At 42.2% G+C, this 27,105-nt stretch overlaps 1 protein-coding gene across 2 annotated transcripts in view; it reads right to left on the reverse strand.

Annotated features, from left to right (window-relative positions):
* Positions 1-384: 384 nt before the first annotated feature.
* The window catches only part of pkib (protein kinase (cAMP-dependent, catalytic) inhibitor beta), a 42,238-nt gene continuing 15,517 nt past the window's right edge, over positions 385-27,105 (reverse strand). Inside the window, exons 2-4 of one of the 2 annotated variants that reach the window (XM_041966899.1) lie at positions 11,339-11,442; positions 3,502-3,653; positions 385-1,967 (exon numbers count right to left, since the gene is read on the reverse strand). In XM_041966899.1, the coding sequence (XP_041822833.1) occupies positions 1,885-1,967; positions 3,502-3,653; positions 11,339-11,379 (276 nt within the window). In that variant the 5' untranslated portion in view covers positions 11,380-11,442 and the 3' untranslated portion in view covers positions 385-1,884. The remainder of the gene's footprint in view (positions 1,968-3,501; positions 3,654-11,338; positions 11,443-27,105) is intronic. The other variant, XM_041966900.1, reaches the window with a different exon arrangement.

The following is a 27,105-nucleotide window of genomic DNA, read 5'->3' on the forward strand; positions in this document are numbered from 1 at the left end:
GACGTCTAAAGCTGTGTTTGTAAATTAACTTGGTGATGAGCTTGAAAAGTTAATTGTGGCTAAAACAATGAAAACAGTACATAGAGAGTGGCTACGGTAGAGTGACATTCACCACCACCAATATTCATTTTAAGCATAAATAGTGAAAATATATAATAGTGAGGATAAATCTTTGGAGCAAAAGGGTTTGTTTATGGAGCTGTCACAATGAGAAAAGATTTTACATTGTACATTTTTAGAAAATGTACAAGATAAAATGCAAATTTATGTAATGCAATTATTAAGACAGGTTCATCAAGATAATAAGAGGTGATGCTAAATCTTCCGGGGGATGACTACTGGGACCGAGTACATGGAAATGAAACCATTCAACACAGCCTGGAATATGTAAAGCTTTTGGATTTATTCTGACAAATTTCACTACCAGACAGAATCAGGATAAAGGATTCAGCCCAGAGAAGTAAAATATATGAACCACTAAAGAGATCAGGACACTACAAAATACACCTCTGATTGAAAGTGTGGAGCATGAGAACTTCACCAGAATTACAGCATGAGGATGAGGCTGCAGCGCCTCCAGGCCTCCCTTGCTGCATTTGGGAAACACATCCATAGAAAGACACGGCAACACATCTTCAAACAGAGACAATCACAGAACATCATTTCTGTCAGGGTACAGTATGCAAACAGTCTGGTCACAGCAACACGACCGGGTTGTACTACAGTCTGTGTGGGGAGGTGGCTGGCAAAGCGTGCATTGTCGCCATTGTTCCTTCATCTCCATCCGGTCGCCCATTCGCAGCTCCGCCATGTGCTAATGGGTGTGAACAGACTTTTCTCCGGGTGGAGAAGCAGAAGGCGAGCGTGCTGCCGTTTTTTACACGATGGTGGAGATGTTCGATGCTGGCTTGTGTGTCCGGGCATCAGCCATATGTCATAACAATTTGTATTACAAAGCTGGAAGTTGACACAAAACAGAGAGTTTTCCCAGACTGGGTGCAGAATGAGGGGTTTCTTCAATCTACAGTCCGAGCGGCAGAAATGACCCCCTATTAAATCTGTAGCCCAAAGTTAGAAGACCTGACAGCTAACACGACTCACATTTTCAGTTTAAACCGCCACCAGGCACGTTTAGATGACCAGGCTTTTCAAAGCAGCTTTCATTTTAGAAAAATCAAAAGCAAATCTAAGTTTTTCTCAGAATCTTATTAAAGCAGAGAGTGGGACACTATTCTCTACAGGAATGTCTCAAGATAAGGACTCCACATATGGAAGGACTCCATTTTCATCACATTGCACCATAAGCACACCTAAAAAATGTACTGGCTCCCTGGACGTCAAAACAGTCTGATCATGAAGGGTACAAACTGTACAACTGCAGAGTAGATAAGCTTCTGATTCAATTACAGACGGTAGATAAAAGCATCAGTGAGCAGGACAACACAATTCCCAATTTCCTGAAGTTACGTACGGCTTTGAGGTTGGATTAACGAGCTTCAAGCCACTACAGGCTGACGTCAGCCTCTCACTATGTTCAGTGACACACATCATTTAAAAAAACAGCAGGGAATGAAAGGAAAAGGTCAGTTACAACGTTCGCAGGTTCTTTAGTTTTAAATAAACCATAGAAAAATAGTAGAGTACAGAGGAGAATCTGTCATTGTCCCTTTAATTCTCTGCCTGTACACAGAAACACACTCGTAGTTCCGAACTGAGCGACGTCCGGCTCTTTTCAGGTAGCGCTAAATGTCCCGGCTGGCATTCTGGTGGAGTTGCTCCCCTCAGTGGCTCAGCTGCTTTGCACCAGACTGACTCTCTGCAGATCTCCACTCGTTCCTCATCTCGTGTCTCAGGTTATCGCTGGGGACGGAAATAAGCAAGCCTCTACGATCCCTCCTTCCCCTCCGAACTCTCCGGTGGGGCTGGAGGCTCCTCAGCCGAGGGGGACTGAGCGCCTCCTGGACCATCTGCCACCAGAAAAATAAAGAAATCTAATTAAAACTGTGAGAGACAGAATTTGCTGAAAGATTTGTAAGCAAGGGATTAAAGTATTTGAGACTTTGTGGAGCCAAAAGGATAAATGATGTGGACCTCATCTGGCTCCTCTCGATGTGGAGGAGCAGCGACTCTACTCTGAGCCCCTCACGGATCACCAAACTTCTCACCCTATCTCTAAGGGAGAGCCCGGCTACCCTGCAGAGAAAACTCATTTCGGTCGTTTGTATTCGTGATCTTGTTCTTTTGGTCACTACCCACAGCTCGTGACCATAGGTGAGGGTAGGAACGTAGATCAATCGGTAAATCGAGAGCTTTGTCTTTTAGCTCAGGTCCTTCTTCACCACGACAGACCGATGCAGAGTTCGCATTACTGCAGACCGATCCGCCTGTCGATCTCCCGCTCCATCCTTCCCTCACTCGTGAACAAGACCCCGAGATACGTGAACTCCTCCACTTGGGACAGGACTTCATTGCCGACCCGGAGAAGGCACTCCACCCTTTTCCGGCTGAAGACCATGGTCTCGGATTTAGAGGACCTGATTCTCATCCCAGCCACTTCACACTTGGCTGCCAATCACTCCAGCGAGAGCTGAAGATCACGGCCAGATGGAGCCAACAGAATCACATCATCCACAAAGAGCAGAGACCCAATCCTTAGGTCATCAAACCGGATCCACTCAATGCCTCGGTTGCACCTAGAAATTCTGTCCATAAAAGTTATGAACAGAATCGGAGACAAAGGGCAGCCTTGGCAGAGTCCAACCTCACTGGAAACTAATCGGATTTACTGCTGGCAATGTAGACCAAGCACTGACACCGGTCATACAGTGAGGTCTGGCACTCCATACTCCCGCAGCACCCCCGACAGGAGCCCCTGGTGGACACGGTTGAATGCCCTCTCCAAGTCCACAAAGCACATTAATACTAGCTGAGCAAACTCCCATACCCCCTCCAAGACCCTGAAAAGGGTGTAGAGCTGGACCACTGTTTCACGACTGGGATGAAAACCACACTGCACCTCCTCAATCTGAGGTTCAACTACCTGACGGATCCTCCTCTCCAGGATCCCTGAATAGACCTTACCAGGGACGCTGAGGAGTGTGATCCTCTGTCCCTAGAGCCAGCTTCTGCAGCTGAGGATCAGACCGGCAGGGTCCCTGCTTTCAGCAGCTGCCCAGCTCATACTGCACCCAACCCCTATGGCCCCTCCTGCAGGTGGTGAGCCCACGGGAGGGGGGGCCCATGTCACCCTATTGTGCTAACCCTGGACACCTGGACAGTCACCTGCCCATCGCAGGTACACCTGGACAGTCAGCTGTCCGTCGCACGTACACCTGTACAGTCAGCTGTCTGTCGCAGGTACACCTGGATAGTCACTTGTCCGTCACAGGGCCATGCAGGTTTACTCGTCACTAAATTTATCAGGTAAGTTGGTTATACAAGTTGTGACATGCTCAACAGGTCATTTTACCAAATCAATCAATCAATGAATAATAGGAGTACCTTCCAGGTTCAGCTCAGCCAGCTTTAGAGGCAAGTCAGTGGGGTTCACACCTGCTGGAGACCCCAGGATGTCAGGCAGGGCATTTCTCCTCCCCGAGCGCCCAGAAGACGCGAAGTCCAGCACTGGCTCCACCTCCGTCATTTCTGGGCAACTTTAATACAAAGAGAGGAACAGATTCAGGCTTATAGAATATAATATAATATAGAATAGAAATATACAAGAAAGAAAGTTCACTCTTTAATTAGAAGTCCTCTTTGGTTTGTTGCAGTATGAAGCTGGTAAAAGAGTGAAGGACACAGCTTCATTAGAAGTGTCTATACCACATTTTAAACTACAGATCTATTTAAAATGCCTAAACAGCTTTTGTCAAACAAATTAATGCATGATTAAATCTTTGTTTCAGAGAGCAGGAAGAGTGAATTGTTTAGCTTTTACAACACAACACAGTATCACGTCCTGTTTTACATAAAAACATAAAAGCTAAAAAAACTTAGATATATTTTACTTAATTTAATAATGGTATGAACTTTCTGGAACTGTTAGAATTAATAATATAACCATGTTTAGGCATTGCACTCATTAAACAGTCTTCACTACTATATCATAACAAATAATAATTACCATTTTGTTCATTCTACTCTACTGGTCTTTATTTTACATTTAGTGGACAGAAAGGGGTTCAGAGAGAGGGTTAGACATGCAGCAAAGGGCCTCAGGTGGTGGACAAGCACCTTGTCAAAGAGCTGTAGCCTCTGTACATGAGGCGACGGTGTAGGAGCCATGATTCTTCCCTACCTATACGGGGTGGTGTTTGACTACTGGCCTGGGGTTATTTAAGGTCAACCATCCTGTCACTCAAGTGTTGTTTAATAGAAGAAGCAAAACAGTTTTTCTCCTGAGCTCAGTAAGAGGGGTTTAAGTTTTTGCTTAAGAATGTTGCTTAATGGAAATGGAAAGAAACGGACTATTGGAGCCAGCTGGATTACAAGCAGCAGTGTCAGGAGCGTGGCTATACAGTAAGCTTTTGGAGTTTTTGGGAATACAGCAGTGGCACGCGTTGGGATCGGAGCTGCACTGAAGACATTGGGAAAGCGTCGGGATTGAGGCTGCAGCAGACCAAGATATTGGCGCCACCGGGATTCCCAGCTGCGGACATCTGGACATCAGAACATCATATACCGGCCAACATTGAGCTCTGTGGTTCAGGACTGGGGTTTATAAATGGCCATTGCAATGATCTGCACACATAGCGTAAATCCAACACATTGGTAGCAGACTCGTAACTGCAAAGAATAATCCTTGTGTTAATACAAAGTTTCCGTCTTCCATCAAGCTGAATCGGTTGTTGACAATGATTAAAGAACATTGAAGCTGCTGGTGTTCCTGTTGAGGAAAAGAACATTAAAGCTCATTCCCAAATGGAAATGGCAGGAAATTCTGGTTAAAGCTGCTGGTGGTGCCATGAAGGAAAAGCCCCAAACTGAATCTCATGACAGGATCTCAAATGTTGCATCAAGATCTTCCAGGAGACTGTTGCATCAAAAGAGCTCCTCAACTACAAGCTCTTCCTCTAGCAGCAGATCATCCTCAGCTTCTGAATGTATCAGAGCAGAGGCAGAAAAGGCTGTGCTCTTGACTTGTGCTGCTGGATTAAAGGATAAGCATCCTCTAGAGGAACAGGAACATCTGTTAAAGAGGAAAAAGGAAATAGCTTCAGTTGGACACCAAGATAGCTGGAAGCATTGCATCTAAGCAGTGTGATGGAATGGAGTCCTATTTCAAAAAAGGAGCCAAGCCTGAGGTCAAGCCTACTCTTTCTCAGGACATGCTGAGCCGAGGTTGGACGAAGATGTTGCAACTGATCCAAATGCACACTACAGCCCAGGTGGTACAGGTGACATTTCAAAGCCTCTTCTTCTTGTTCCAATGCTAACGGTTCAGTTAATGCACCACAGGGAAATCCCTACCTAGGCGGAAATATAAGCTAAGGGTCATGTTTTATTGTGGAGTAGAATGTAAAGGGGACCCACTCATCAATTAACTTTTGCAAGGCCCAAATCTAACCAGCTCATTGATAGGGGTTCTGATGAAGTCTTGGCAGGAACATGTGACATTAATGGCATAAAGACCATGTTCCATTACGTAAAACTAACTGGGGAGCATGTGGACTTTTGCATTTTTCATGGTCGCTTATAGGTAATCTGGAACAAGACCTTTAAAAATTCTACGACTGTACATTTATTGAAGAGTTTCCTCTCCAAGCTGTGCTTGCTTTGCTCTTAGAAAGACTGCTGAGGATAACCAGACCAACTTTCGCCAGATGTGACTGAGACAGTCAACAAGAATTTCTACCTGGATGACCTTCTAAAGAGCCTGCCTTCTGAGGACAAGGCAGTCAATATGGCTAATGACCTCATAGTCCTTTGCAGCACAGGAGGGTGTACTTTCACCCAATGGAGCAGCAATAGCCCAGATGTGCTTCAAAGTATCCCAGGGGAGCTAAGATCCTAAACCCAGTGTGAAGTGGACATAGCCAGACAGCTTGAAGTTTAAATTGAAAGTCAAGGAGAGGCCTTCCACCAAAAAGGCACAAGTTGCCCATAATAAGCTCCATCTATGATTAAATAGGATTCCTAGCACCTCTCATACTCCCGGCCAAACTGCTGTTACAGGAACTGTGCAGGTTGAAATGTGACTGGGACGATCCAATACTATCAGATTTCCAAGTGGAACAAGCAGCTGACAGATCTGGAAAAGTTAACAGATTTCCAGGTCAATAGGTGCATCAGGCCCAAAGGATTTGGAAAAACAGTTAGCACCCAGTTGCATTATTTCTCAGATGCTACCCAGAATGGCTACGGGACAGCTACATATCTTAGAATGCTAAACACGAATAACGAGGTTCATGTTTCTTTCCTGTTTGGCAAAGCAAGAGTGGCTCCACTTAAGCCTGTTAACATTCTCCGTTTGGAGCTCATCGCTGCTGTTGTTGCTGTCAGAGTGGATAAAATACTTCAAAAGGAGCTCTAGCTGCCATTGAAGAGAGCCTTTTTTTTGTACTGACACACATCAGTTCTAAATTACATATGAAATGAAGACCGGAGGTTTCAAACCTTTGTTGCAAACAGAATAGCTACAATCAGGGATTGCTCAGAATTTGCACATTGGAGATACATTTCTTCATCTCTAAACTCTGCTGATGTTGCTTCTTGTGGATTAAAGATAGTCTTTGGAAACAAAGATCGATGGAAGGCCCCAAATTTCTATGGAAACCTGAAGAAAGGTGGCCGAAGTCATCTATAGACTTCAATGTGATTGCTGATGATCCAGAGGTAAAACAACATCCCATGGTCAAAGCTACTGTCATCAACACAAATGCTACGTCTCATGTAATAACCATTTCCTCAGACTGGCAAAGATTAAAGGCTGCAGTTGCTTGGTTCATTGAGCTGAAAGGAGCTCTGCTCAAACCCAGTATAAAAAAAGTATACAGTTCCACGGTTCCAAGATTCTTTAAATTCTTTAAAACCACAACTTTCTAGGCTTGGGAGTCAGATGAAGCAGAGTATAAAATAAACAAACCAGACCTGCTGCAACTTAGCAACAACAAGCACCCGTCAGCTCACCAGCGCCCCCTTATGGTGCAGCAGAGTACTTTCTGCTTCACTTTATTACTGTTCTACGCAGTTTATTGACCAATCCACAAAAAAATTATGTCACAGCTTTTTATTAAAGACATTACACAGACTGTAGAAAGTCATAATAAATCTTTCTGTAAACTTTATTGGCAACTGGACTTCATATATATATATATATATAAATAAAGGTAGGACCACAAATGGATGTTTTCTTTTTAAAAAATAGATGAGAATAAAAATAAATCCATAAAGACAAAAAACTATTTGAAAAAAAAATAGTGACTTTAAGTGAATTTTTACTTATTCTTGCTATCCTAATGATGAGCAATCAGTTTTAAAATGGATTAAATCATCAGAAGAATCTAACTAAGGATCAGACTGAATCTGTGTTCACATCTCTAAACTTTACTTTTTTTTTTAGAACGAGTAAGAAATCTTTAGAACACATGAAGGAGCAAATTTGCTCTTTTCATCGTCTCTTGCTGCTATAAAAGTTCCTTCTAGCCTCACCATCCAGGAACCTCACCGCTCCTCATGGAGTCAGCTGTATTTAAGCTGACTTTCTGTAATTTTAGGTGAATTAGCCTGTCAGAAGCCAAGTTTCCATACTAGCAAAGCAAATATAAACATTTTGTTTCATAGTCTTATTACAATTTTATCTAAAAGTGAAGATGTGACATTAACTTCCTTTGGCCTTTTACAAAGTGTGCTACTAGCTTTCCCGGTTTGTTCCCATACTCCACAAATCTATATCTATGTTTCTCCTCTTGGCAGATGTTTATGAAATAATGGTTCCCCTCATATAGGCTTTAGCCATTTCCCAAAAAGTTTCTGCAGATTCGTCTGGAGTATGGTCAGCCGAAAAAAAAATAACCCACTGTTCATTCAGATATGATATAAAAGAGGAGCCAATGAGCAAGACAGGATTTAGACACCAGTAGAGATAGGGGGGTCATAATATAGAGGATCTAATGCCAAGCTAACTGAAGACTGATCAGAGAGAACACAGGGATTAATCCTACATGTGTGGATATGGTCTAAAATAGGTCTTGACACTAACAAATAATCAATTCTTGAACGACTTTTATGTGGATGTGAAAAGATTGTATAATATCTTTGGGGGTATATTGCTCTCCATGTAATCCAAGTTCAGAACATAGTTCCTTTGTTGCCTTTGACATCTTTAGTGGTGTCGGTGGTTTGGGAGGACTATAATTCATTATCATGTCCAAGCCACAATTAAAGTCACCTCCCAACATTATAAGGTTAGCAGGTATGGCTGAAAATCTGCTAAAGTCCAGAGCTGAATGTGCTGTCAAATACATTCAGCATGCAATCCTCGAAAAGGTGGCCTGAAAGAGTTTTATCAGTGGTGAAGTTGAGTTTTTCATGAATTAATCTTGCTATTCCTCTACTTATAGAATTATAGAACAGAGGAGCTGTCCCACCCCGTCCCTCTGAGCGTCACATGTTCAGTGTCAGTGAGATGAGTTTCTGGTAGCATGGCGATCCCAATCTTATCTTTCTCTAACTCTGATAAGATTTTGTGTCTTTTGACTTCATTATTAATATCTTGAATATTAAGTGTCATAAGTTTAGTAGTACTCATTCTAATCAACCATTAATACATCTGGCTGCACTTTGATTTTACAATAAATTCTGGTGTCAGACAGAAACAAAGCAAACATTTACACATTCAAACAGTTATCTGAAAAAGAGCTTCCAGCCACTCAGCTCATCCTGCCACTTAAAGTTTGTATAGACAAGAAAAAAAGAAGAGAGAGAGAGGGGAAAAAAAGAAATACATGGAGTTTTTTTCACTTTCATCTATGTGATTAATGTTGTTGAGTCAGAAGCAGATAAAACAAGCATCGTCATTACGCACTAAAAGATGACTCGATGCTGAAAGACTGGGATGTTGTCTATAGGGAAAAAGATGTGGACACGGCATAACAAACTTATCCATATGTTTAAATCACTATATGATAAAAAAATGTCCATTTATAGTCTTTAATAAAAGTTGTAAATATAAAAATTTCCCACAGCTAACCATGGGACTACAAAATGCTTTGTAAAAAGAATAAAGTATTTTTTATAGGAACTATAAAATTAAGAACTGAATCATCTGAAAAGATATAAAACATGAAAATAAGTTAACTGATAATAAGAACTAGTAAAAATTATATTATAGGAAATGTTGAATGAGACTAAGAATGATGTCAAACCATCTGGGAAATATTAAACTAGGGGGAAGTGGGACCAAGAAAGCGTGCAGAGTATTTATTGATAACTGAGGGGTTCACTATGATATGAACGAAGTGGGACCAGATTATTAATGTTGGACCAGAGCTGGTAGCAACGAGTCCAGATGAAGGAAGAGATGCCGTGAGAGGAACATTGATTGCGAACAATCCTCATCAACCTTCCCTGCTTCCCTCCCAGCTAATAGGTCACTAATGACCTTCTGCCCAACTTTTCATGTCTAGTGATATTTCACATTTTGTACCTCCTCAAAAAACTTAAAGGGGTGATGACCAGATATGTGGTTTGTTTCCTGAGGGCACCACCATGCCATAGAGGGCTAGAAAATAAAATTAGTTTTTCCACATCAGACATTTACAAAATTGCAAAAATGATTTCAATCATAAATAAAATGAAGCTGGTCTTGGATTACAAACCACTTCTTTATTATTTATTAATATGACCTTACAATAAGTACTGTATAGGGGTCTAGGACAACAATTATAAAAAAGACACTTCACTCACTATTAATATTACAAAAGACAGCAGTGCATGTTTTACAAAGTTGTTATCTGGATCATACTAACTCTGTTTTTACAATCTTAGTTACTGAAACTCCAGGACCTGGTTAATCATCACACAGCACAGATTATGTTTACAGCTAGCAGGAAGGTATTACCATACCACACACAGAACCTGTTCAGCCAGGGAGGTGGGGGGGGTCATTCACGGGGAGACAATATATTTAAAAGGCACCAGGAAAAGTTTGTGTGTTTGTGGGTCAAACTGTGGACGGGGACTGTGTGGAGAGGGTGGAGGACTTTCGCTTTTTGGGAGTCCATATTGAGGAGGTGATGACCTGAACTGTGAACACCTCTGAGCTACTGAAGGAGGCCCAGCAGAGACTGCACTTCCTGAGGATGCTCAAGAAGAATAAAATCACTCAGATGCTGCTGGTGTCCTTCTACAGGTGCACTACAGAGAGCATCTTGCTGTACTGCATGTGTGTGCGGTACACCGGCTGTGCGTGTGTGTGGTACACCGGTTGTACGGTGGCTCAGAGGACATCACTGCAAAGGGTCATAAACTCTCCTCACACTGGAAGAACTGCAGCGTTCCCGCTGCCTCCGGATACCTGGCTAAATTATCCAGGACTCCTCTCATCCCGGTCACCACATGTTTGATATTTTACCGTTAGGCAGGCGGTTCAGATCAATCACTGCAAGTTACAAACTGGTTTAGGGACAGCTTTTACCCGACAGCAGTAAGAACCCCGAACACATGGTTGAGTACTTGATAATTCCACCTCAAGTACCTTAGTAAGCTACCTCAATTGTCTTTATTTTGCATTTAACACCTGTGCCTTAATTACAATAACATGTTTCAATAACTATATTATATATTATACTATATATTTATATATAAAATACTATTTTTTTTTTTACTTTATTTTATCTTATTTATTTTGTTGCAGTTATTCTATTTTATTATTCTGTTTTGCACTGACTGAAGGACTTTCTAATTTCGTTGTTGACAACAAAGTTCTATTCTATTCTATTAGATAAGCTCATGCTTCCACACACTCCTTGTGAACTTCTGTGTTTTATGTTTTTTTTGGATTTGTTTATTTTTTTCTATTTTTGCTTTTCTATTTTGTCATTATGTTCAAATAAACTTTTTTAAAAATTACTCCTATTGATGCCATGTTTATCATTTTGTTTACAACCTGCAAATTCAGCAGCTCCATGTGGTCTAAGGTCTCTGATGTGACCCCTGGTCAGGTCCAACTCCAGCCAGTATAAGAACAATTCCACTCACGCCAGGTTACACATAGGTTTCTGTGCTGAAGCCTCTCTGTGTGGAGTTAGCATGTTCTCCCCACTGATCCATGTGTTCTCTGGCTTCCTCCCAAAATCCAAAAACATGCATGTTAGGGTCAAAAGTGATTCTAACTGACCGTAGGAGTGATTGTGGGTGTGCATAGCTGTTCACCAGCATTAGCCCTGTAGTGGACTGGAAACCTGCTAGGGTGTGCTCCACCTCCTGCTGCCCCGCACCACCCTAAACAGGATGAAGTGGGCACAGAAAACGGATGGATGAATAGTTAGCCAATATCTGTTATAACACATTTAATTGCAATACCTTTATGGGATTAGTGTACGATTTTTTTTTTTTATTCGGGGCCATAATTTCTCTTGACATTCCTCAGAAAACAAAATGGACCTCATGTGTTTAATGACTCCAGCATCCAGGGGAAAAAAGGCATATCACTGATGAAGAGGATGTGTCTGTCTGGTCTCATGGCAACCAGCATCCCGGGAGTCAGCTCTCGGCTGCTCTGCTGACAGGTAGAATTACATCCCTTGTCTCACATTCAGGCACACACACATACAGCAGGCCATGGCAGCAGGCAACCATACCACTCCATTCTCCCACTACCACGCTTTCTCTTTCCAGTCTTTTGTTGCCTTGCCAGGCTTTAAATAACCTCATCATTCTGTGGAGGAAAATCCCATTTCCCATCACTGTTGCTGAACAAAGGAACATGACGCGAGTTAAACCGTCCTTACAGGAACAAGCTCACACACAGTCTTGATCTTCAGGAAAAAGGCCACAGGTTGACCATCTGTTAGCTCCAAGCAAGGCTGTACCCAAACTCTGAGCTCAGAGTTCCTTTATAGAGATATTTCCTTCAGGCCTTTCATGCAGTCACATGTTGGTAATCGAGACTGTGATGACGAGTTGAGTTTACGGATTAAACTGACACTTATATGTGGCCTCGTGTTTAGAGATGAAGAATGCAGCTTCATAGAATAAAGACACAGAGCCATCTTCATCTTCTTCTCATTCCTTTAGATGTTGCTGTCAAGCAGCCAGACTTTCCTGTAATCTCTTAAAGTGGCCCTTAGCAACAGTTCTCCCGACTCTCTAAAGGTGTTCACAGTTTTCTCTGTGCTTCGGATGCTTTTCTGTACTCAACCATTTTCATGAGAATGTGTGTTCTTGCTGTTAAGTGACTGAAGATGCAGCTATGAATCATTCATATATAAAAGCCATCCAGGTCAAAGGATGAACCAGTGCTGCATCTACATACAAAAAAAGACACCATTATTTTTCTTGCTTTGTTGATTTAATCCACAAAAAAAGGTCAATGTAGTTTGACAGGTACCGACAAGGTAATGAGGTATTATCTCGCGGCATATCTGAACTGGTGTGGAGTTCTTAAAATTATTGAGGATATTAAACAAGTGGAGGACAAAAGATGAAATCTCAGGCCAAAACAAAGAAAGAAAACAGCAAGGGACAGAACATGTATCTGAAAGTGAAGTCTTTAAGAAAGAAAATCAAGCAAAGACCTTAACCTGGACCTGAGAGCGGCATCTGGACCTTCAGCTGATCCATCTACTACTGGCCGAAGCCTCATCAGAAATGGTCTCCATGGAACGTGGCTGTCAAGAAGTCATTAGTAAAACAAGGAGAAAAGACTGAGGTAGGTCACATGACACAAGAACTGGACTGAAGACCAGTAGAAACAGGTCTGATGGAGGAGTAGAACCTCCCCAGAACCTGAACCTCCACAAGTCTGATGGAGGGACGGACCCTTCCAAGAACCCTGACCTCCACAAATCTTATGGAGGGATGGACCCTCCCAAGAACCCAGACCTCCACGGGTCTGTTGGAGGGATGGATCCTCCCAAGAACCCAGACCTCGACAGTTCTAATGGAGGGACAGACCCTCCCAAGAACCCAGACCTCCATGGGTGTGATGGTGTTTCTCCCCAGAGCCCGGGCCTCAACATTACTGAAGCGGTGTGGAATCATCTAGACAGAGAATGGAACAACAGGCAGAAACATCCAAAGAAGAACTTTGAAAAGTCCTTGAAGGATCCTGGAGAACTGTTCCCAAAGGCTACTGACAGAAAACAAAGCTGGCCTAAAAGGTTTCAGGCTGTGCTGAGGAATAAAGATGATCATAATAATTTTTAACTTCCAAGCTCCTTCTAAACACACAAACTCAGATTGTGTCTGATATCACGTATGTTCATTTAGCTGCACCTTTTTCCTGACAACTTATAAAGAAATGATGGATGACTGAAGGCTTTTACACTATGTGCCTGTACATTTTCTTTATACATGCCAATTACCATGAACAATAAAAAAATAAAAATAGACTAAAATATACCATCGTAACCAAAACTCTGCTGTCACATCCTTGGCTTTACTGCTCATGATAAACAGTAAGACAATAATGAATGATTTTTCTATTAGAAATGCTGTAATAGTGTATGTAATTAATGTTATTAATAACAGAAAGTATTGCAATGGTCTTCAAATGAAAGAATTAAACAAGTACAAAAGCTCCATATATGTAAAATGATGAACTGTTTTTAGGTCAGCAAGCAGCAGATTAGCACCAATGAAATTATAAAGTCCTTTTTACAGATGGTCCAATTTCCTTGAGTTGTATCTGTTTATTGAAGCAGTGTCCAGATGGACAGACTCGCTTTGTTTGACTCAGTTATTAAATCAACCTGCAGTGGTTGTTCATGGTTTACTAAGAGACACTGTGATGGTAGGAAATGTGGCTTATGGAGTGAACAGGGCCTTTGTCAGCTTCATGGCTGAATAATATACTCATAAAAACATTATGTGTGCTGACGTTTGTGGGAAGACGTACTGTGTCACTTCCTGTGTACCTTGCTTATTTGCTCTGCACCACTAGCTCTGTTAGCTCCACATCGAAATTGATATTTTCTCCACTGTTTGTCCTTTCCACACCATATAACAGTTAACAAGCTTTCCTGCGTCACCGTTACTGGGATATTTCAGGTCCTTATTATCCACTAAGTTTAAACCACTTTCGTTACGCTTTCCATATTAGCATGGCAGCTAGCGCTCTTCCCCCGTCTGCTGACTTCTCTTGCTCAGTGAGTCAGATGTTTAGCTATCCTCTGCCTCCTTTAATGACAATGGTACATGTAACAAATGTAGCCTGTTTGTAGCTTTGGAGGCTCGGCTCTGCGAAGTGGCTAACCCAGGAAAGAACCCAGCAGCCAAGCCCCTGTAGCCAGTGTGGAGCCACTTAGTGCGGCTAACCCACTCTGCCGTCCCTTAGCAGCACCCGCACAGACGGGATTCCAGGACAGTTGGGTGACGACTGTGAGGAGGCATATCCTCAAGCCCGTGGCTCATCACCAGCCTGTTCATGTTTCTAACAGATGATCCCCACTCAACAACACATCCGCTGAGAAAAAAACCCTGCTAACTGGTAGCTCCATAGTCAGAAACATGGCATTAGAGACACCAGGGTCCACAGTCAAATGCATTCCAGGGTAGAATCTTATCTGAAACTGCTGACGAAGTATAAACATAAATGGCAGGGTAATGACACCTGGTTACACTAATCAGAGGTAACGTTAATGTTGCTTTGGTGCGGGACTCTGCTAAAACCTTGTGGGACTCTGTAGTTTTCTCTGGACCCCTGCCAGATCTGACCAGCAATGAAGTTAGCCGCATGTCATCCTTCAACCGCTGGTTGTGTAGGTGGGGTCTAGAGCACAACGTGGGCTTTATAGATAACTGGAGAACTTTCTGGGGAAAACCGGTCCTATTAGGAGAGATGCCATTTATCCCACTTTGGATGGAACAGCTCTGATATCTGGAATATGGAGTATTTTATTATTCATTTAAACCCATGAAAACTCATGGTTGAGACCAGGAGGCTGAGTTGTAGTCGGACACAGTTCTCTGCAGTTTTCACCAGAATCTGTCCAGTCTGAGCAGCAGGAGAAGCAGCCAGATCATCCATGTTGATCTACAACATGTCCTACATCACTTCCTCTCTTTGGTTCACTGGATGGTACATTTGCCATCACACTGCTAGCGAACTGAACCAGGTTCACTTACAAGTGAACCGAAAGCCCAGAGTTCACTTCTTAAGTCCACACCAGATTGTGAATGTTCACCCTAGAGATATGAATCCTAACTACTGAAACCGATTCAATACGCATCTCGATACCCTGCCAATGATACGATACATTAATGATACAGTGAAGCTTCCTGCCAATACGATGCAATACGGTGCGATACAATTCATGATGCAATTCAAAACGATTCAACACAATTCAAAGAATTTAAAAGCCCCATCTGGTTTCTAAGTAACATCATAATTATTCAATCCTCAATTCCATCTGATCCAGACAGTTTTATTCCTAATAACCACTCAATCATTAACAATGTTTTTTCATTACATTTGTTTTCAATCTCATTACTTATACATTTATATAGGTAAGCTAGTTTTGGCCTCTTAATTAAAAGAAAAAACCCAGGGACTATTCACCAACAGTCCTTTTCTCAGGTCTTTTTACTAATAATGTTCCCTGTCTAGAAGTTTACAATGTTTTACTAAACTTACCAATAATGTTTCCAACATCAACAATGTTTATTGTGCAAATAACGTCATCATAGTGCCGTTCCCATGCTACTGCCTACCAGACTGATGTGCTGACATTATTGTACTGGGCAGACTGAGAAGTGAGATCATAAATCAGATTTATACAACAACATAAAAGTTAAACAAAAATATCTCCTCTTCAGCTGTTGTCTCGCTTCCTTCCATGTTTGCTGTTTACTAACTGCAGCAACACATCCCGCCTCTGTATGTTTTAATAACAAAACAACAAAACATAGTTAGTGATGATGAATTCAAGGTGCCTTGTTAACATGTGTACAGAGGAGATAAACTACGTAATAATGGATGTAAAGTGGGTTTTACTGATGCAGACATGCTAAGAAAGACACATTGAACATTTAGCTGGCGGCTGTATCCGATGCACACTGAAGTCGCAGTCGCATCGCAAACATCTGTCTCCGACCACCCATTCAGATTGGTCAATCTCTCCATCAATCACTCCATCTCTAGTTCAGTTAACAGTTTGGAGACCATCTTGTAGCATCTTTGACGTACGAGGATCAGAGGCTCTAATACAGGAAAACAACTGTGTGCCATCGGCATAAAAAAGTAAAAAGCAATACCACGTATCTGGACAATATGTCCAAGGGGAAGGTTTTAAAAACAAACAAGTAGTCCTAAAACTTAGCCCAGAGGAACACTGGAGAGAAGCTAGACTGTAGCTATTACCCACAACTCAAATTTGTTGTTTGACAAATATAATGTGAACCATTATAACGCACTATCTCAAATCCAAGCCAGTGGGAAAAAAGATGCTGAAATCAACTGTGTCAGAACCAACACTGAGATCCAACAGAACCAGGACAGAGTATAGGCCATCATCAGCGGCCACACAGAGCTGTAAAGTTGATCTACGTACTGTATAAAGCTTTGGGTATGTTCTGTAAATGATTAAATAAACCTTTTTATTTTTTTATTAAGTGAATTCATTTAATTTCCCTACAGCAGAATAATGACAGTAAAACTCTGAGCTATCCGACAACCAAAGAAGACCAAGCAATTCTGATTATTGCCAACTTTACTCCAGTCACATCACCTCAACCGGTGATGTAATGATGCTCGGATAAGAGGGTTTACTTCTTATTTCTGCCCTATTTTTTCTTTTTTCTTTTCTATTTTGTAAGCTGCCTGTCAAACAAAGGATAATGGACTGTTATAAACAGGGACATATAAGATTATTCTGCATGCATGCAAAGTCCAGCTGAGCTTCAAACCTGATCTCTATGAGGTAACAGTGAGGTAACACATCACTGTGCAGCTCCCCAACCCCAAATGCTTATGGGGCATTTGGGGATTTAGAAGGTCAAATATTTCCATCATCACAAAAGGTTCCTTAAAACATAGTGACACCACAAGTGTGACAACAGATTAAAAAGTATTGTACTAGATAGAAGAAGTACCAGAAAAGCCTGTACAAAAAGGATATTCTCCATGGAAGTCTCAGCTAGGATGGTGTTGGGTGGTGGTGAAAATGTTATCATTCAGAGTTGCTTCGCTGCCTGACAGTGACTAGACAGCTGGCATTTGTTGAACCATGAACTCTGCTTTTTTTTTTCTTTTTTTTTATAAAAGACTGCTGAAACTCATGTGGGGCCATCTGTCCAAGAGTTTCAAAAGGACAATAATCCGCAGCACACCAGAAAATCCACAAAGGAATGACTCAAAAAGTCCTAATCTAAGAGGTTTTGGTGAGAAGATGGGATCCAAACATAGGACTCTTTACTTGCCTGAAGGCAGGATGATCTAAAACCAGAACCTAGCAACAAGCCTTGACAAGAATGACGATGATGACAACAAGGATCTGGCTGGGAGCAAACATGAAGCCAATGACTGAAAGAGAAGCAGGTGTGTTAATCAGAAACCATCCAGTACGCTGATCATTGATCCTTTTCCTAATGAAAACTCAACATTTTAAAAATATTTTTTTTTTTTCTGATATCATGTTATGACAGGCAGTGAGCACTTTAAATACCATCCCTTTGAGGCAGGTCCAGCCTAACTAATACTGTCTCTCTGTGTTGTTCTGTTATTGATGCTATTGTGTCAATTTTATTTTGATGTGCTGCTTCTTCAGGGAATGCAGATGGAACTTAGCTTCTTGTTAAATCCCATTTACAGTAAAATGTTGTATATTCATGAATATGCACTGTCCTATCCAAATAAACAAACAAAACAAAAACAGATGGGAAGCTGCAAGTAAACACAACAAGTAAACTGTGGGGACAAATCTCTTATGTATTAGTCCAAAATAAGCTACACCACGGAACCCAGAGTCAAAGAAATCATAAAAACACCAACCTGTAACCAGAGACCGGCTAAACTCAGAACCAGATAAACTGAGAAACAGAAATGTAACAAGAGCTAGACCCAACAAAAGATTAAATGGGAGACTATAAAATGTTGCTAGTATTATCTCCAGGTTTGGGAGGAAAACTAAACCCTCAAACTCTGTATTAATGAGTGGTCATTTGTAAACTGGTGTCCACATGATGCATGACTTCATACCAGTTCATACTGAAAACTTGCTTTTATTTTTTTAAACCATGATTTGGTCTTATCCTCCAAACACAGATCCAAACAACGTTGGGCAGGAAACTGTTTGGGGGGGACCTTTTTCACTGCTGCACCACTAAACCTGCAGCAGAGCAACTGTGTTACTGAAGATGTTAAGCAGTGAAAATAGATGGAGAAAGTTTGGAAAGTAAAGCTGAAAAGAAACACGTGTTGTCTACTGATTTGTTGGTTTTAAAAGGTCAGATGTGGACCAGGTACAGCCAGGACAACCAGGTACTAAAAATACTGTTGAGCTAAAGTTGTCTCAGCAACACGAGCAATTTGTTGCACTGCCTTTGCTTAAACATGGTTTGGAGAACCAAAACTCTGCATCCTCCACCGCCTCAGGTAAAACTGAAAAATATGAAGGACACTGGAGGCACACACGTCTGCTAGAAGTGCTGATGACAAAAAAAAACAAAAAAAACAAGAGATGTTCGAGATACCCAATGCCATCACAATCCATACAGCCAAAGAAGGAGTACTATTCTCTGGTGACAGAACAGGCTATTCTCAATCAATCTACTAAAATAATTCTTTTATTATCAGTGGAGGACGAGGTAAATACTGGGAAAACTTCCTGCGCAGCACTACGACTTGATGGAAAATGTCTCCAGAAGTTAGCTCTGGAACAACTTTTATCGTGGAGATGTCCAAGTAAAGAGCTGTACATTTGTATGTCAGAAAGGTTGCGAGGAGGATCAGATCTTTGTCTGTCCATGTTTGGTACAGCTGTCAGGCATGTGGAATATTCCCTGTTCATCTCCCATCTCAGTCATTTGTCTCAGTGAGTCCAACTTCTAACACTGACTTACCAGCAGAAGCAACAACTCTTGGATTTCTCTGTTTTCCAAAAAACTGAACTAATTACATCTATTAACTCAGATAAAGCATGGCAGCTTTCTTCATGCTACCCAGCACCATAAACTTCACAAACAACACAGAAGACCTGCCTTTGGTGTTTTGTATGATGACCATGCCGCTTACAGGTCTGAACAGAACATTAGCTACAAAACCATGGCTGGTCCTTCAGTCGGGGTGTGATGAAGGCATCCAAGGAATCCAGAATATTATTCCACATTTTCCTCTCAACTCCCACATGTCAAAGCTGCTCTTTGTCCCGTATCAGAAGCCGTGATTCAGCTGACAACAGGAGATGGTGCACGGCCAGCTGACCCCTCCTTCCTGCTGTAGTCTAGCTTACATGCTCAGCAAACTGAGCAACTGATTTGCTTTGTTTAATCTGGATAAGCAAAATATGTCTTTGGCTGATGTGCTGACTTGCTGTGATACCAAGCCTATATTGACCTTTTATTCCATCCCAGGTAGCAGCATCAATCCTGCATGTGACAGCTTTTCTGCATCATTCAGCTTAGAGGGTTTTAAACACCAATGTCTAAAACAAATGCACAAGAAGATAAAACATATCAGATTTTAACAGCAATGTGTCTCAGTCAGCTCTGGAAAACCACCGATAGTCTGGTCCTAATTAGAACATCTGCTAAGCTGCTGGATTAAACATTGAACAGGCAGTGACCTATCATGTGAACAGCTTTAATAGCTTATAATCCAACAACAGGTTAGATGGAATTATCTTGTCAAGTAAATTGACCTACATACTTTAACTGCCTTGCTAGCTCAGTCAGGAACAGGAACACTCTACAAGTAAGTTATGCAACACGGTGATGTTAAGGGACTTTGATGGGAAAGTTTATGAAATTTTCAGTTCAAAGGTGACTTACAGAGATACAAGTCAAACAAGGTAATTGAAACCACAATAAAAGGTCATAATTCTCCAATTGCTGGCTGGTAAATATCTGAAATAGTGACGTCTGTGATGATATAACAGAAGGTTTATTAGGGCAACAATAAAGCAGCCATAGCTAACAAACCAGTGAGTTAACAGCAAGTCTGTTGCACTTAAAGCTCAACACCTTCAGCATCGGCGGCTCATTTAACAACAAACTGTACCAGCTCCAGTCAGTCCGGACAATGAGGAGACCTTGCTGTCTTCTCCAGGAAGCATTTCATTCTCTGTATGTAAGAGGCAAGTTTAAGGATCCTGAGTGAGAAAGCTGATCTCAGCAGATGAAGGCTTTCAGCATCACAGACCGGGCAGGAGAGAAAAAAACCCAGCTGCAAACAGAAAGACGCTAACAGCTTACGTGTCCAGGAAATAAATGCTGACATCTTGTGTCTTTTGTTGCCTGAAGATCTTAAAAAAAATTTTTTTTAAAAATTCCAGCCAGGAAATTGCTGTTCTCTGATTGCGTTGAAGACTGTTTTAGGAGTAAAAAGCAAACCTAAGTATTTATGCTTTACCAAACAAGTTTAAATTCTGACATGAAGTTTTGCCCAGAGTCTAAATTTGTTAAAATCCGAGGAGTTAAAGAGGTAAAAGAAGACCCTGACCCTGATGCTCAGAAACATGAAAAAGGTTCAAATCCAAACCTTTAGCAAACTTTGCTGCTCATTATTCAGTCTAACTACCACCTCTGATGTATAGGGAATCAGTTCTTGGTTAATTTAACAATCTTTTAGAGGCAGCACTAGCTTAGATGTTAGAATAATGGAGCCACCTTGCAATGATGAATCCATCTACTCTGTTGATTAAGATTTTAGCTGCTGCTGTTTTCACAAGCACAAGAGAAAACTACTGTGCTCTTCTAAATGCTATGTCCTGCTAATGTCTGCTTTTGGATGGTTTGCATGCAGTCTACGAAAACAGGGCACCTGAAAGAAAGAAATAGAAAAACAGAGCAGCTTTCATGTTGTAGCTCTTTTACCTCCATGTTTAGCTAAAATGCTCATTTATAAATGTCATTTCAAAACTCAAAATTATGATTGGGGAGCAAAAACTAAACACAACTATCTCCTATATTACACACGCACAGTCCTCTAAGACATCAGACCAAGACAACACCAACCAGCCACCTTCATCAGCTCCACCTGTTCTACTTCTTATTAACCAGCAAATCCCATGACAGCAACTAGACGTGGTGAAGATGACTTGCTGAAGTTCAAGCTGAGCATCAGAACGAGGAAGAGAGGGGGTTTTAGTGGCTTTGAACATGCAGGGCTCCAGACTAACGTTTGTACAAGGAGTACAAGGAGCAAATATTCACATTTCCTCTCATTTTGACTGTATTAGTGATAAATACATGAACAATAAATTCAGAAATTACAATGTTTACAATTCACTTTTTTTGCAGTTGACACAACAAAAAAAAAAACTAAACAAAACACTAATACAAAACAAGCAGACATAGAACTTGTCAAATCAAATCAGATTTGATGATTTGATTTAATTTTAACTTTTTAGTCAATGCAGAACGGCGACTTTGTTACCATCATCCCCCACAGGGCATGGTATGACTTGTCCATGTAGTTCCTGGCAATAAACAGCTTCAGGGACTAATACTCCTCTCCAGCCACTGTTCCCAACTCCTCAGTAAGAACAGTAACTATTGGCTGCTAAAAGTCACTAGAAGTCGCTAATTAGCATAATGATGCTGGTAGGTATAGTTGTAATAGATGCTGCCATAAAGAGGGATGTAGTAGGAAAGGCAAAAATTGCCAAAAAAAAAACAAAAAAAAAATAAAAAAAATTAAAAAAAAAATAAAAAAAACAAAACCTAAAATGTTTAGAACAGCAATAAATAAATAAATAAAATATAATAATAATTCTGTCAATGTTTTCTTTATTTTTTAGTTCAGTTTATTTTAAGTGTATTTTTTTTAATTAGGAGCCTGGACCAAGTTACAACACTTAACTTTTTAAATATTTTTTGTCCACACTCTTCATTAACAGACATTATTCTGACGGTAAGCCAGCGCAGGACCATCCAGCAGCAGCTTTGTACGTTTCATTTTCAGCCTGGTCATGAAACAGAGGTGAACGGCGTCTGTTCTGAACACAGCTGGCAGCCATGTGAGGACCAAGCCTCGTATGAGTGCTTTTGTACAGGGAGGGGTCTGCACACCACCCGCTTCTCATTGGGAAAAGTAAACCACGTTTATTCACGTCAGTCTCCAAAAGTCTCCAATAATACCAGAAAAAGTCGCTAGATTTGTCGTTAGTCACTTAAAAAAAAAAAAAAAAGCCACCAGAGGGGTCTGAAAACTCGCTAAAAATATAGCGTCAAAGTTGCTAAGTTAACAACACTGACCCACCTCGTTTCACACATAAGCCAATCAGTCACAGTGGCCGTTCGTCCTCGCTCACACAAACATTGGCTGTCGTCCTCTTCATTGGTGTTTGTCTCTTTTTCTCGTATTGATATATTGGCAAATGTATTGGTCGCCATTGAGCGAGTAGATAAAAAATTTACTCGCACTGTCTCACATTTTAGTCGCAAAATGCGACCATTTGGTTGCAGTCTGGAGCCCTGACGTGGCATGTTGTTGGTGCAAATATGGAGCAAAATCTCAGAAGAATGTTTCTTTTTCAGTCCATCACAGCAAATATCAAAAAGAAGGCGGACCTGATGAAGAGGACGACCCGGTACTAGAAGGCAGACCTGATGAAGAGGACGACCCGGTACTAGAAGGCAGACCTGATGAGGAGGTCGACCCGGTACTAGAAGGCGGACCTGATGAAGAGGACGACCCGGTACTAGAAGGCGGACCTGATGAAGAGGACGACCCGGTACTAGAAGGCGGACCTGATGAAGAGGACGACCCGGTACTAGAAGGAGGACCTGATGAAGAGGACGACCCGGTACTAGAAGGCAGACCTGATGAAGAGGACGACCCGGTACTAGAAGGCAGACCTGATGAAGAGGTCGACCCGGTACTAGAAGGCAGACCTGATGAAGAGGACGACCCGGTACTAGAAGGCAGACCTGATGAAGAGGACGACCCGGTACTAGAAGGCAGACCTGATGAAGAGGTCGACCCGGTACTAGAAGGCAGACCTGATGAAGAGGACGACCCGGTACTAGAAGGCAGACCTGATGAGGAGGTCGACCCCGTACTAGAAGGCAGACCTGATGAGGAGGTCGACCCGGTACTAGAAGGCAGACCTGATGAAGAAGACGACCCGGTACTAGAAGGCAGACCTGATGAAGAGGTCGACCCCGTACTAGAAGGCGGACCTGATGAAGAGGTCGACTCGGTACTAGAAGGCGGACCTGATGAAGAGGACGACCCGGTACTAGAAGGCAGACCTGATGAGGAGGTCGACCCGGTACTAGAAGGCAGACCTGATGAAGAGGACGACCCGGTACTAGAAGGCAGACCTGATGAAGAGGTCGACCCGGTACTAGAAGGCGGACCTGATGAAGAGGACGACCCGGTACTAGAAGGCGGACCTGATGAAGAGGCCAGGAACTGTATAACTATTAGCAGGTGGTAGTAAAGTAAAAAAGCTATTAATGGCAAAACAGACAGAAAAGGATCGTGAATCAGTAAATTCTGACTTAAATGTTGGAAACGTGAGGCCATCCACCACCCCCACTTTGCCTCCTGACATGTGGAGACGTTATCAGTAGTCATGGAAACTGGATAGAAGCTGGAAATGTAGATACTAGTTCATTGCCCAGGTATTACTGCGAAACTGCGTATTTTTCTGTGGATCAAGCTAGGTAAGTTTCCCAGAAAGCTAATAGCAAGGTCATCAACCCGCCTCCTGAGCTTAGTGCCTGCAACAGCCAGGTGTTAAATCATAAAGCCGATTCTGTGTTAAATGCATGTGAAAGTTTAACAGTTTCGTTAATGGAAATGGCATGAAGCACAACACTAAATATTTAACTTTGTATTTTGTTCCATTTGAACATTTTAGAGCTGATTCTACCAGCTGAACATCAGAGGCATGGAGGAAGACCTTTGTGAAGGTCATCTCCATTTTATAGTCATGATGTCAAAACTAATGACGTTTTCTACAATCTCATCTCCTAAAGTGGTTAGAAGCGAGGATCAGTTCTCAGAAAACCACTCTAAATATGCTGGCATAACACCAACATGTCAAGTCTACATTTCTAACGCAGAGTCCTGCAGACATGTGCCATGAGACATATGAGGAAGCCATAGCTGTTTTCTGCTGTGACACAGAAAGGTTCTTACAAGTAGAGAAAATTCTCCTGATGTTCCATCCATCCATCAGTCCGTCCATCCATTCATCAGCCCCTTTTATTTGTCCCCAATGGAGCAATATATCTCAGTACTACATCATTACTACCTCTTTTTTCCTCTTTATGTCATCAGATAGTGCTCTGAGAACAAAACGAACCAAAGACAATGAAAAACAGCAGCGGTACAGTTAAGACCACAACTGACTGCTCGAAAAGGAGTGGGGAGGAGTAGAACTTATAGAACCCCCCACTGCCACCCTCCCCCAATTTGTAAAAGACAATAATACATTTACAAAAAACAAATAGCTACTTCCTTATACATTCATTTCAGAAACCTCATCAGCAAACAGCGTTATATCTGCACCAAGTGAAACCACACATACGTACTTACTCGTATTTATAACCTGATATTACCACAACTGACAATAGTTTCTAATACCAGCTATGGTAATGGAAAAACCACGAGAGTGTGTAACTGTGAAGATCAAATACCAGCGATAGTAAACAGGAACCACCAGAGTAACACCTGATCCCACTACCTTTACAACATAAATACCATTGAATTTCACTGCCTCTGTAATGTAACCAGACTTTCTGTTTATAAAGGGATCTGAGATGGTAAATGCTTTGACATTGCTTTAGTTTGAGCCCAGACTGGTCCACAGTTTATCACCACATCAAAACATAGAAGAACTTATCCTGGTGGTTCTTAGTACTGAAACTACAAAGTTCCCAAATCCTCTCAGGCTGGTCTCTAGCAGAAAAAAGGTTGTTCATATAACAGGTAACAGGTGATGAAAAGCTTTAAACATGCACTCTAAAATGTGTAGTTTTTTTAAGATCATGCATTTCTAATATTTTTTATTTAAGAAAGAGAGGATTTGAATGTTCCAGATACTCAGCCTCATGTAGTATTCGTATGGACCTTTTCTGTAGTAAAAGTAATGATTTTATTGTAATTGTGAAGTTATTGCCCCATCGAAGGTTAAGTATGAAAGAATTAAAGAACAGTACAAGGTTTGTAGAGCATTGTGATCAAGGATATATTCAACTTTATTGATTATCACAAGGCTTTTGAAGACTTTAGTTGTTTTATGTCTGATGTGTGTTTTCCAACTTAGCTTAGGGTCTGTCATTAAACCTAAACCTAAACATTTGATTTCTCTCTCTTCCCTGAGCCGCCAGCTTACCACGGTGGAAAAGTTTGCCTGTCCTGAAGATCCTAGGAGCTATGTTGTCAGGGCTTTATGCCCCTGGTAGGGTCAGCCATGGCAAACAGATAAAATCCGGCTCGAGAGTCCCCTAAGAAGAGCCTAATCACTTGATCCAGGGCCCCCCTCTGGAGCCAGGCCTGGAGGTGGGGCACAGAGGTTAGCGCCTGGTGGTCGGTCAGGCTCAGTTCGAAAGGATCACATGGACTCCAGGTGAGAGGAACTCCAGAATGTGTCAACTGATCATCACCTGGTGGTGAGTTGGCTCAGATGGTGGGGGAGGATGCCAGTCAGGCCTGGCAGACCTAAGCGTGTTGTGAGGATCTGCTGGGAACGTCTTGTGGAGTCACTTGTCAAAAAGAGTTTCAACTTCCATATCCGGCAGAGCTTCAACCAATGTCCCAGGTGAGGTGGCGGACATTGAGTCTGAGTGGACTGTGTTCCGTCCCTCTATTGTTGAGGCAGCCAGCTGGAGCTGTGGTCATTGATGCTTGTTGTGGCAGAAATCCCTTAATTCGTTGGTGGACACCAGCACTGAGGGATGCCGTCAAGCTTCGGGTAGTCGACCCTCAGATTGAGGAGGAGCAGTGTGGTTTTTGACCCGATCATGGAACAGTGGACCAGCTCTACACCCTCTTCGTGGTCTTGGAGGAGGCATGGGAGTTTGCTCAACCAGTCTACATGTGTTGTGTGAGAAGGCATTCGACCATGACCACCAGGGGCTCCTCTTGGGTGTGCCGATCCATGTATGACCGGTGCCAGAGCTTGGTCCGCACTTCCGGCAGTCAATCCGATTTGTTTCCAGTGAGGGTTGGACTTCGCCAAGGCTGTCCTTTGTTACAGATTCTTTTCATTATTTTCATGGACAGAATTTCTAGGTGCAGCCAAGGTTTTGAGGGGATTCAGTTTGGTGGACTAAGGAATGGGTCTGTGGCAGGGATGTCGTTCTGTTGGCATCATCAGGCTGTGATCTTCACAATTCGCAGCCGAGTGTGAGGCAACTGGGATGAGAGTGCTCAGCCCAGCCTCATCTCCGGGTCGGGAATTAGGTCCTGCCCCAAATGGAGGAGTTTAAGTATCTTGGGCTCTTCAGGAGTGAGGGAAGGACGGAGCGGGAGATCAACAGGTGGATCGGTGCAGCATCTGCAGTGATGGGGACTCTGCATCGATCTGTCCTGGTGAAGAAGGAGCTGAGCCAAAAGGCAAAGCTCTGGATTTACCAGTCGATCTACGTTCCCACCCTCACCTATGGTCACAAGCTGTGGGTAGTGACAGAACAAAAGAGATTGCGAATAAAAGCTGCCGAAATTGGTTTTCTCTGCAGGGTGGCCACAGGGTGGCCGGCCTCTCCCTAAGAGATCCTCCTGGATGCCTCCCTGGTGAGATGTTTCGGGCATGTCCCTCTGAAAGGAGACCC

The sequence above is a fragment of the Melanotaenia boesemani genome, chromosome 17 (genome assembly GCF_017639745.1).
Source record: "Melanotaenia boesemani isolate fMelBoe1 chromosome 17, fMelBoe1.pri, whole genome shotgun sequence".
Taxonomy (NCBI): Eukaryota; Metazoa; Chordata; class Actinopteri; order Atheriniformes; family Melanotaeniidae; genus Melanotaenia; species Melanotaenia boesemani.